The 12,377-nt window shown below is 54.7% G+C and overlaps 1 protein-coding gene across 1 annotated transcript; it reads right to left on the bottom strand.

Annotated features, from left to right (window-relative positions):
* Positions 1 to 2,859: 2,859 nt before the first annotated feature.
* On the bottom strand, positions 2,860 to 5,221 carry NPW (neuropeptide W). Its single transcript, XM_056337738.1, is given in 3 exon segments — positions 2,860 to 3,256; positions 4,801 to 4,860; positions 4,863 to 5,221. Coding segments are annotated over 3 exon segments (423 nt in total). The 5' UTR covers positions 5,190 to 5,221; the 3' UTR covers positions 2,860 to 3,220.
* Positions 5,222 to 12,377: the final 7,156 nt, after the last annotated feature.

The raw sequence follows: 12,377 nt of genomic DNA, 5'->3' as shown, positions 1-12,377 counted from the left end.
GGGCCCCCCATTCGGGGCCATTGCAGGGACCATCTGCCCAAGGACTGTCCATCCCCAGCCACCACCGCACCCAGCACCCGCCGGAGAGGGACTCAGCCCCAGCCGCCTGCATCCCGGCAGGGTGAGGAACAGCTTTTGGGCAGAGCAGACGACGGAGGAAATTCTTTGGGGAGTTTTCTTCCTCCTGGTACATGCAAGGGCCCTGCAGTCATTGTGTGAGTGCATGGGCCAGCATGGGTGTGAGCTCACGCCGGCTCCCCCAAGGCTGCTGGTTCCTGCCCCAGACACTGCCCCCCCAAAGCCCCCAGCCCCGGCGTGCCCGGCTGCCTCGGTGAACGCTGCTGGCCCCCTGGGAGAGGTTGGGTAGCCGGGAAGGAAAAGGAGACGCCCCAGGCTCAGGGTGGGTTGGGGTGGGACGTCTTCCTGCCCGCCGCAGCCCCTGGGATTCACTTGCCTTTTGGACTGGGATAAAATGCATCCGCTGGCACAGCAGGCTGGGTGATGGCGCACCCCATCCGGGAAAGCCTTGCTGCGTCAGCTGGCCCCGGCTCTGCCCAGCGGCACTGGGTCTGCAGAGCTGCCAGGTGGCACCTTGGAGATGGCCCTGGACCAGCGGCCACATCCAGGTCCAAACCCCACGTGCTGCGCGGGGACCCAGAGCTGGGAGCAGCCACATCCCTGGGCCGCCCTGGTCCAGACATGGAGCAGCGGGACAGGCTTTAGCCCAGGGCTTCCACCCCCTCCTGGGCCCGTGGTCGCGGCTGGGGCTGTGCAGATGGAGGGGCACCCGTGGGGGCAGTTCCCCACTCTGCAAGGGCGCAGGGATGCGGACATGGTGGCAGGGCTCACGCCTGTTGCAGCTCCCCAGCCGTCCTCATCCCCTGGCATCGCTGTGACCACAAGAGGGCACGGCAAAGCCACCGGGTGCCACCGCACTCCTGGCACCCCTGCCCACCGCCCCACAGCCTCAGTGACCAGGTGGGACGTGGTAGGAGAGAAGGGGTGATGTGTCCCACTGTCACCTGGGGGGTTCTGAGCCCCCCACATCTCCCAGAGCCCAAAGAAGTGACAGAATTTACCTCCTTGGCTGCACTTACCCCCCTCAAAGCTGCTCCGTGGGGGTCAGGGGTCACCAGGACCCTGAGCGGGGCCAGGAGCTGATGTGCAGCTGCAGCTCTGGGCCCATCCACGCTCCCCCCGAAAGCTTTCATACCCCCGCTTTGCTCCCAGCTGCAATCCCAGCCTGTGTTGGGCAGGGACCCAGCACCCTCCCTGGGGCTGCATTTCATCTTGGGGCACCCATGGGGGCCAGGACAGGGGGTCCCTGTGGTCCAGGCATGCAGCCCCCCGGAGTGAGGGGGACGGGAGGCAGACCGTGAGGAGTGCAGCATCTCCCCCAGGACCATCTTTTAGAAGGGATCAGTTGAACATCCATCAGGGATGGCTGGGTCCTGCCCTGAGGCGGGAGGGGTAATTAAACACCCTCTTAAGCTTTCTTCCATTTTATTGGGCTTGTTGACCTCTGGGGAAGACCCAGACCTCTCCGGAGAGCTGGGAGCACAGAGGAAATTATTTTACAGCTCTGCTGGGGAATCAGTCATGCTCTTCAACAGCAACAGGAAAAATTATTTTACAAGATGGGAAGTGAAGGGCTTGTGGTTAACTACGTGTCTTGCTGGTTTTGCCCCAGTAATTGGCATGTACAAGTGCTTCTCTCCGACAGATGAGGGCAGAAGCATGCGCTTGAGTCACATCTCTCATCACATCACCCTTCATCCTGCTCTCTGCTCATCTTCCTGTGCAACGATGACCTTTACATTTTCTACCTCATTTTATCACTTACCTCCATCAAGAAGGGCAATTTGCCTCGGTGGCCACTCCACCGGCTGATTGGCACCCTGACAGGTATGTCCCTTTTCAAGTGCAGCTGCCTAATGGGTTATTGGCAATCGAGTCTTATTTGGCCCATCTGAGCACCATGCTGCTCTAATGAAGAGCAGAAATTGGAAAATCATGGGGGGCAAGAGAGTGGGGACAGGGAGGAGAAACCGGTTGGGAATCATTTGGGAGAGGATGATCCTTCACATCTTACAGAACCCCAAATCCTCCCTGAGACCCAGCGAGATGTGCCAGCAGCCCAGCAGGTGCGAGGGGCAGCACGGCAGGCAGGGCTTGGTGTGCACCTGGCTCCCAAACAAACACCACGAGGGGGTTTTCCTTTCAGATCTGAACCAAAGCAGCACAAACCCTGCTGCCCCCACTCCACAGTCAGCTGCAGGGGCTTGGCAGGAGCAGGCGGTTCAGGCGAGAGGGGTGGAAACGTCTCGTTTTGCCAGATTTCCTGCAAAATCTGCCAGCGCTGGCAGGCGAGGGCTCAGCGATCCACGGGAGCCAGACTCAGCCCCCCAAACCTCAGTTTTCTCTAGAGCCCAGATCCCACCTGCTCCAGCACACCTCACTATGTGCTCCTGCCCGGCCCTGAGGCTTCTCCCCGTTTAAATGGGGAATAACACTTACTTTCATCAGCAGACATAATAAAAAATGAAGCTCTTAAGCAAGCAAAAAACCAGCTAGAGCAGTGAGGAGTCACAGAGCTTTTTTTCAGCCCAGTCCACAAAAGATGTCTAACTCTGTCATCTTAATTGACGCTTAGCCTGGCAGTAACTGCCTGACGGGTAGTAAAAGAGATTTACTGTAAAGCTGCAGAAGAAAATGTGTCAAGGAGTTAAATCATGTCAGAAAAATCTGGGAGTGACCTACCACTGAAGTGCCTGCCCCGTGCAGAGCCGTACCAGGTTTTGCTTTTAAAAAAAACCCAACACACCACAACAGTACAATGAAGCCAAAGTTTCCTTTGATCGATTCTCATTTTAATGAGGGCAGGTTCCTAGGAAGCAAACAGTACGTTTGTATCATATTGCAAACAAGCTAGTACAGAAATCTAAAAAAAATAAACAAAAATAAATATCTTCCCTGTTTATTTCTCCCCAAGTTTATAGCACTAGGTTGACCTGAAAACAAGATGAATTTACCACTGCATCTGGACAGCGGCCATGAAAAATTAGAATTTTTTTGGAATGCAATTGTCTATATGGTTTCAGAGAGGTCAGAGTACCGGGAGATCTGCCGATGAGAGTCTTCCTCGCCAGCTAGGGTGAATGGTTTCCACCTTGGGCAGTCAATGCTCCTCCGCCGCTTGAAGCATCTCTGCCGGGCCCCTTCAGTGGATCAGAGCCACGTCTTCAAGCGGGAGAAGCTGTAAGGAGAGGGGCTGGGTTATTGCAGAGCATCCAGCTGCACACCTGAGCCCTGCCACCACCTCCCTGCCCACGTGGGACCGCATCTCCCCACCGTACAGCGCCGGAACCAGCGCTGCATTCGCGGTCCTCATTTAATATTCTCTGTGGGCTCAGATCCAGCCCAGGGTGGCTGCAGGCTCCCGAACGCCGAGCTTGGCCCTGCCTGCCAAGCTCCCCTGGAAATGTGGCTGTGACATCGGGGGGGACACACGCATGTCCAAAGGTCTGGAGCCCCAGCCATGGCACCAGCACCGCTCTCCCCGCATGCAGCCAGGCTGCGGGAGGACACGGCACAGTACAGGCATGACGCAGGGCTGAGCTGACCCGTCCGGGCTTCCCCAAAAAGATACTAATCCCGTTATTTCCTCCAAAAATGCAAGGGCGGAGGAATACAGCTACATGATTCAGGGGCTGCTCCAACAGCTAACAGCCCCCGTGGATTTCAGCTGGATGTTGGCTCCAGTGTGACATAAGAGGAAAGAAATGTCATGTCCGGAGCCAGCCCCGAGCCAGCCCCACGCAGCCTGGCTGAGCCCCTTTTGGGGGGCAGGGAGAGGGGTCCGGCAGAGGGGCCACACCAGGAGCACCGCGGCATCACCCCCATGGGTACCCTCCCAGCCCTGGCAGCTGGGTCCTGCAGGGTGCAGGGCTGTGATGCACCAAACAGGGGGCACAGAAATAATCCCCCTCCTTTTTCAGTCTTAAAACCAAAGTGCAGCTCCCCCACAGACATCCCCTGGGGAGGAGGAACCTGCCCCCTCCTCCCGGCCGCTTTGCGGGGCACCACACACCTTGTGGGTCAAGTTCAAAACCGTGGCAGAGCCACAACTTTGGCTGTGGCACCCACACAGTGGTGACGGGGCTGAACCCCCCGGACCTGGGCTGTCCTGTGGGGTCACGGCTCCCCTCACCCCCCAACACCCTCCCAGCCCAGCCGGGGCTGGGTGCAGAAGTGGTGCAGGTGTTGAGGGGCAGCTCCCCATATCTGGGTGATGCCATGGGGCAGCCCAGCTGACTGCTTGGAGCACCCCAAAACCCCAGGGCCTGCAGGATGGGACACCGCAGCAAGGCTCCGTGCACCCCCATTCCCTGGTGGAACCCCTCCAAGGCTCCATGCACCCCCATTTCCCTGGGGGAACCCCTCCAAGGCTCCATGCACCCCTGTTCCCTGGGGGACCCCTTCGAAAGCTCTGTGCACCCCATTCCCTGGTGGAATCCCTCTAAGGTTCTGTGCACCCCCGTTTCTCTGCTGAAACCCCTCCAAGGCTCCGTGCACCCCCATTCCCTGGGGAGCCCCCTCCAAGGCTCCGTGCATCCCCGTTCCCTGGCGCCCCCCCCAGCACCGCGGTGGTGCCACCGAGGGACCGCAGCACGGCTCTAGCGCCCCGCACACGGGTGTCACCCCTCCAGCATCCTGCCGAGAGGCCGTGACACCCCCCCCCCCGGGCGACACCCCCCGGGCTCCACCGCCCCCGCCCGCCCGCCGGGGCCCCGGGGTTACCTGAGCTCGGCGGGGCGCGGGTGGGGCGCGGGCGGGGGCCGGGCGGGGACCCCCGCGGGGACCCCCCAGCCCCGCCGGAGCAGGCGCTGCAGGAGGCGGCCGGGACCGGGCGGCGGCGGGGCGGCCGGCGGCGTGTCCCCGACGGGGCGGCCCGGGGGCGGCGGGGGGGCGGCGGGCGTGTCTGCCCCGGGGCGCCGGGGGGGCTCGGCCGGCAGCTCCCGGCGCCAGAGGTAGGGGGAGCGGCGGACCCCCATGAGCAGCCCCGAGGCGCGCCCCACCGTGTGGTACCGGGGGCTGGCGACGTGCTTGTACCAAGCGCCGGCCGGCAGCATCAGCCCCAGCAGCACCAGGGCCCCCCAGGCGCCCCCTGACAGCCGCCCCCTCGGCATGGCGCCGGGCTGGCAGGGTGCGGGCAGGGTGCGGGCAGGGGCAGCCCCCGGCCCCGGCCGCCCCAGCGAGCTCTGCCCCGCGCCCGCGCCCCGCCGGTTTATAGCGCCGTCGGGAGGGGCACCCCGCGGCCCCGCCCCGGCAGCCCCCAGCCCCCCCACCTCCTACCTGCCGCCTCCAGTGGCCCCCCGCCCTCCCCCTGCAGCACCCCCCGCGGCCCCGAGCAGTCCTCCCGTCTCTGAGCACCCCCCTTCGCCGCCCCCAGCATCCCTGAGCATCCTCCCCGCTACCTTCATCATCCTCCTCATGGCCCAGGAAACCTCCCAGTGGGGCCCTCTGCAGCCCCAGCACCTTCCCCGTGGCCCTAAATACCTTCTCCGTGGCGCTGAGCATCTTCCCCACCATGCTTAACATCCTGCCACAGCACCGAGCATCCTCTGCAGCCCCCCAAACCACCCCACAGCTCCCCACAGCCCCCAAAACCTTCCCACAGCCCCACAAACCTCTCCACAGCCCCCCAAGCTCCCTGCAGCCCTACAAACTTTCCTGCAGCCCCCCAAACCTCCCCACAGCCCCTCAAACCTCCCCACAGCCCCCCAAGTTCCCCACAGCCCAGCATCCTCTCCAGCCCCTCAGGACCTGCTTGACACCGGCAGGATTTGCTGCTGGAGGAAGAGATGTTACAAACTGACTGCAAGTGAGGACCCTCGGAGGTCCTGTGCCCCCAGCCTCACTGCCTAGAGTGGGACCAACAGCAAGGCAGCAGGAACATGCCCTGGAGGAACCAACTGTAAGAACAAATTGCAGTGATTTTCAACAAACACGTGGGGTACCAGATGGAGGTGAGTGATGGAGACTGAACCCTGCTGTGGTTACCTGCCCCGGCGTAGAGATGCTGCTGCTGCTGCCTGGGGGGTGCAAAGGGCCCATGTGTCCCAGGGAGCTCAGTGTCCTGCTGTGCTCTCCACCTTCGTAGCACCCACGGAGCGTTGAGACCCAGATTTCACTCCGATCTCGCTCAGCTCAATTAATATCCCACCTGTGGTTTGTGGGTCCTAGTGCCCATGAACTTGCCTTGGTGCAGGGCAAAGTCACGACTGCGTAAGAGGTGCAAAGCAATAGGAAGAGATGAGATACCGCACCCATGCGGGGGGCTCAGACTGCTGCTACCCCCGGGATCACCGCCTGCTCTTGGTCACTTGTCCGTCGCAGTGTAAAGCGGCCAGCTGCCTGACTCCCACCCGAACAGCTCCTTCAGTAATTCCTGCTCTTCCCTCTCTTCTTTAGGAAAAAAAAGATGACCCAGGAGGTGAATACCTGATTCCCGTGGGATGCCTGCCAACTCGTCTTCCTCTTCACCAAAGCCTGCTGCCTCCATAATCCAGAGAAATCACAGGACCTGGTATTTCCAGCCCCTTCCAACACTCCTCTGGTGCCACTTCTTAACAAACAGGAGGACTGGGGATTTGGTGACACCATCCCTGCTGCCTCCTGCTGAGAGCCACTTTATGTTGCCTGGATCCAAATCTTGTGACCACACGATGTTTTGCCTGTAGATATTTTGGAGAGATGTGAGGAGCTCCCCGCTGTGTTCTGCAACCCGCCGCGATGCGGGAGCCCACAGCGGACAGGGGCTTTGTCCTGCAGCAAAGTGCTCAAGACCATTTGCAGTGGGCTTGTCAGGCTGCGTCCCCTTCTTTTCTGCAACTCAGGTCTTCTTAAATAGGACATTACTGCAAATTTTGCCATTCCAGTCAGGTGACTTTTCCCCTCAGATTCCTTAATGCAACCAAGCAGGTAAAATTCATGCTCATCAGGGAGCAATTCCAGTTCCTCTCATTTATTAGCCAAGTTCTTGGCTTTATACACTGAACTATGACTAACTAATTTCTTTTTTTTTATTTTTTTTTTTCAGGCCGCACAGTAACTTGATTGACTTTATTCTCAGCCTCTGGGTGCCCATTTCTCTTTTTGAGATTATTTTAGCATGGTCCCAAGGAATGTGGCCAGCCTGCTTCCCACCACCAGGCTGCCCAGCTCTTTACCAGCATCCAGCCAGCCTCCCCCATCCTGCCCAGCAGCGAAGCTCTCTCCATCAGCCCAGCTTGCCCACACCGGCATTTTGTGATCCTCTGCTCAGGCATGGGGACGTGTTTGCACGTGCAAGCAGGAGACAGACCCACGCTGGGGACCCCTCAGTGTGTGGGAGCAGGTTCTGCTCATCTCAGCCAAGCGACAACCTCCTGCTGCAGGAGCCAGCCCCTTGGCTAGGCGAGGGCCAGAGACAGCGGGGCTGGGGCTGCGAGGAGGAGGAGGAGGAGGAGGAGGAGGAGGAGGAGGAGGAAAAGAGAAGTGCAAAGCAGCAATAAGACATGGGGAGGTATAAGATGGTCTGTCTCAGTGAAAAGCCTCATGATTCTCCTCTTCTGGGAAGGCTGGGAGCGAGTGAAATCCCAGTTGGTAAGAAGGAGATCCCGGCCTTTTCCCGAGCAGAGTACTGGAAGTTACACTGCATGGAGCACGACTCATTTCTGTTAATGAACCAGACCCAGAGTGTCCAACTCACCCATGGCCCAACTTCTCGGAGGCTCCCAGGCTTACGGTAAGGAGAAAGCTGGGTTCCCTTCTCCCACCAAGCAGGTCATTGATGGGTGGGCTATTTTCATCACCCTTTGAGTGCTCTGAACATTACAAACGGCCTCACCACTTTCACGTTTTAACAGAGCCATTAATGAATGGCATCGGTACAGCACACAGATAATCACATCGCAGCCTGCCCTGGTCACCAAATCCCAGTTCACAACCAGACACGCACTGCCAGGTTTATTCCACTCAGTAATAAGCCATTACAGTTCCTTCTCCCCCCGAGAGCCAGATCAATTCTGAATGACCTGACGCTCAGCCTGGAGAAGGCAGAGGCTCGTTCCTACCTCTGCCCCCATTCCCGAGCAAACAGGTTTTAGGAGCTGATGTTTCGCTGCAGCAGTACACCAACGTGGGCTCAACCTTCCCACCCAGCAGTGGAAGATTTTCTCATTCCTCGAGATCTGCCTAAAGTGTCTTTTATGTGTATTTTTGGTGTAACTTGAATAACTTATCACACATATAGACTCTCTGGGAACTGAACTGAACTCTTTCCTCCCAGTGCATTGAATGATTCCTGCTCACAGCCAGCCTCTTGTGTCTGCAAGGCACTTTGAGACCCTTCAGGATGATATAGTAGGGCTCCAGATCTCTAGTAGAGTGCATGTTTTCTCTCCCAAGTATTTTTACGCATCTTTAGAACAAAACAGCTGACAAGCAGTTTGTCTTCTATTTATATTCTAAGTAACTAAAATATAATTTTAGGATTCCAGCTCCCCTCACAGCAGTCGATGCTCCCACAAACACTGCAGCACGTCAGCGGACCCATCACACCGTGCTGCTCCAAGGTGGTCTTCGTGTCAGGAACTCCCCCAGAGGAACAAAATCCTTCTTTACAGATAAAAATCTTTTGAACAAATCCTGGCTCCTGTGGAAGTATTCTACAGACCCCGTGAGGGTAAGATTTCAGCCTTTTGGGCCACTTCTATAAGCTGCAGGTACTTGGGTTCACCCAAGCAGGATCCGGCTGATCTCAAGCCCTTTTGAAAACCCCACTTTTACATTTTCACTTAATAAACACATTATTAGCTCCAGCATCACATTTATCAACTACACAGACACTGAGCTGAGACTTTGCTCAGCTTACCCCAGTGCTTGGACAAACCCTTCACAATGTTATTAATTTGTCGAGGTGGAGTGCGATCTAACCATATGGCTCTGCTGCTGAAAGGATTTAAGGTCATCTATTATTTTGGAACAAACCCAGTCTTTCTGTAAGAGGAAGATCCAGCTGCAGCTCCCCATCTTGTTGGATGCTCGGGCTCTCCAGGAGGTAACTGCTGCTTCTCTGCTGGACCAGCCATCTCCCCCACAGCTCTGAGCTATCAGAGCATGAACTGAGGTTTCTGCTGAAAAAACACAAAGTTTCAGTCTGAAAAACTGCCCAGGGGTCCCCATGGCTGGGGGGAAGGAGGGATGAGCAGCTGGAGGCATCACGTCTTAGACCCCTGCAATAAACCCAGCCGAGCTCCCTTAGAGCCCTCTTTACCCAATTTAATGCCTGTTGTGCTCTCACCTCCCACCACACACATTACTGCACCCATTCAGGATTTGTGGCTTTTGAGAATGATCTAAATGAATTTGATGTCCCAGAAAGAGGCACTTGAAAAATAAACCGGTGTGGTTTAATGACAGCATTTTCCACATTTTTATTATAATGACTCTGGTGTTTATTGGAAGGTTTGCGACTCAGCCGAGCATGAAAACAAAGCAATTGAGGAGGTCGGCCCTGTGATGGGGTCTCGGCACACTTGGTCATTAATGCTTATTCTATACATGACAGGTTTTTGGCCATTTGGGCTCTACAGCATCTTCCCGTGGGAGTATGATGAGAGGGTGGAGGCAACATCGTTTTGAACAAGGAGCCTCATGCACTCTGGTGCAGAGCCTGCCCTCCTCCTCTGGCTGTGCAGCACTCGGCAAACTCACATCACCTTTGGTAATTGTGATCATCCTGTTTTTCAGACTGGGAAACCGAGGCCCAGAGCATTCGAGTGAGTTGCCAAAGGCCACGCAAGCTAATGGCCAAGTCATGGAGCCTCCTGCTCTGAGGTCCTTCATGGGGAGACTCTGCCAAGCTCTGCTTTTCCATGCAGGGCACAAGCTTACCTTGCAGAGACGGGCACAAAACAGCCAAAAGGCAAGAGAGGCTTGGCTGCCGTGAAATCAGCTGGAGGCACAAAACTGGCAAAGGAGCTGAAGTCAGAGGCTGCAGCAGGGATGAGTTTTGCTGTCCATCCCTTACCAGGCAGCACCATGCTCATCCTGAACCGGTGCAAAGCCCACTGCAGGCAGTTGTCTTTCAGGCAAGGTTTGAAGCTCAGCACCTGAGTGACCTGATATTGAAAATCCCACCTGAACAGTTGAACGTGATAAACACCCTGCCTGGCTGCCCAGGAGGTCAGTGGTCCAGCTCCCTGCCGCTCCATCTCTGCCTGCACACCAGATTTCTGCAGTTCACCCTTCACCTACTTTCCCAGATTCACATCCCTGCTGCCTCTTGCATTACTTCAATGCAGGAGCGAGTCATGTCTTAATGGCAAGAAAAAGATATTCCCACACATGTGGCTCAGCAAACTCTGATGCTTTCCAACACCCAACCCACTGCTGAGCTTTCTTGGTGAATCAGAACGAGTGTGTTTTGCTAAGGAGTGTGGATGAGGCACTTAGCGAGCGGGACCCAAACGGGCTCAGTCCCTCGGGTACTGCAGTGACAGCACCCCAGGAAGATAGTCCCAGGAATAACAACTTTTGCCATTTTCTTGCATCTAGAGTGTGTCCTCGTGTAATAAATTCAGATTATGGAGCAATACCTTTCACCAGTGATTCAGAACATGCTGATTAAATGCTATTTCTTTGTTCTTCTGAAATAAAGGAACTGTAGCTGATACAAACAAATTATGATTTCAAACTGTGAGGCAAGACGCACCTTGACTCCACGATAGAGCTGCTGCATATTTTGGTGGCTCTGAAGAGAAAGAGGAAACAGTAAGTAGTGTTTTCTAATGTTACAGATCTTATTAAAGTGCACTAGATTAATTATTTTACTCCTTATGAAATGATTAATTCCTCCCTATTTTTAGACTCTTGTACTATTTTAAGAGATTTTTTTCCAGGGTCCAGTCACATGGAAGTTAAACAGCAAGCAGTAAAGTCTCCAAAGGATAATAAAGATCTCAAATTACTTTGCTAATGGAACAAAGAGTACTGTAAATGTCACACACTATTACAAGAGCGGTAGAAACCTTTACATGAAACAATGGATCCATTAGTGCTAAGTCAAAAAAAACACAACAACACAGACTCGATACTTTTGCATAGTTTCGTGGAGCTGGCTGCCCCAAGCCAAATGAACTTGTTTGTTCACTCAAAGTCTGCAGCTGAGCTCACAACACAGCATCCAGCGTACTAATCACACACACTCTCAAGGCATCGATCATTTAGGATTTCAAAGCGCTTTACAGACAATAATTAAGCCCCATTGCACCCAGCTGAGTCAGTGGAATTATTTCTGCTTAAAACTGCAGTACGAGGAGGGAATAACTGAATCACTGATGAGAGACCAAAACTGAACCGAGGTACAGACCCAGGTCCTCTGCACTACGCACCAAACTCCACTAATAGGTCCTCGCCTGTCCAAGCTTAATGAAGCAGTCCATCATCTTACAAGCTACAGGCGTGATCCTTCAATTCTTACGTGACTCATCAACTCAAGAACCCAACTCTGACAGGGTTACTGGGTGAAAGGATGAACTGTCAGAACCCATCACATTGCCCATCCATCCAGCCCTGCATTTTGCCTATTTTCCCTCCAACAGTTGAGGCTGGCAGAATGTTAAGAGAGTCCCTAAACATCTCAAGGGCTGAAGCGATGTCATCATAGAGGGATCTGGACATGACATAACATCACCAAAGAATCTTGATAAAAAAATCACGATGATGAGGCATGACAGCATTGCCTCAGAAAAGTAGCAAGTAAGCAGGAAAGACAAAAATCCAAGAAGCAGGGAAGGGAGATGCCATCAGATAGCTCTCTCTAATGCAGGCAGACTTCTCACACCCCTCCAGTCCATGATTCAGTCCTTCTCCTGGAAGTAATTTACAATACCGAAAGCGAGCTAATACCCAGATGTGTGAAGTGCAGAGTATATTTGGCTGCAATCTGAAGCATGTTTACTGTAAGGAGGAAGAGTTGTGAGATTAATCTTTTCTTTGACAGCTCTGAGATCTCTTAAACAAATCCCACACAACCCCAAAGTGCTCTCCCATTTCTTGAAATTTAATTAGGTGAGGCAATACAGTACACACAATTATATACATGTAGGATAATTGGAGTAGAGGGTTCTAAGGCATGTAGATGAGAATAAGATTTGTCTTCAAGCAAATCTGCACAGGTGGAGTCTGTTTTGCTTGGCATGAACACTTTGCCAGACTAAAAGCTATATTTGTAAAACACTCTGTGATATCAAAAAGGAGGCACATTAGCAGTCTCATTCCTGGACCATCACTACAACAACTAGCATTAAATATGCTACAACTGCGTTGCA

The sequence above is a fragment of the Falco biarmicus genome, chromosome 4 (genome assembly GCF_023638135.1).
Source record: "Falco biarmicus isolate bFalBia1 chromosome 4, bFalBia1.pri, whole genome shotgun sequence".
Taxonomy (NCBI): Eukaryota; Metazoa; Chordata; class Aves; order Falconiformes; family Falconidae; genus Falco; species Falco biarmicus.
The sequence above is the reverse complement of the archived record's forward strand: the minus strand, read 5'-3'. Positions and strand labels throughout refer to the sequence as shown.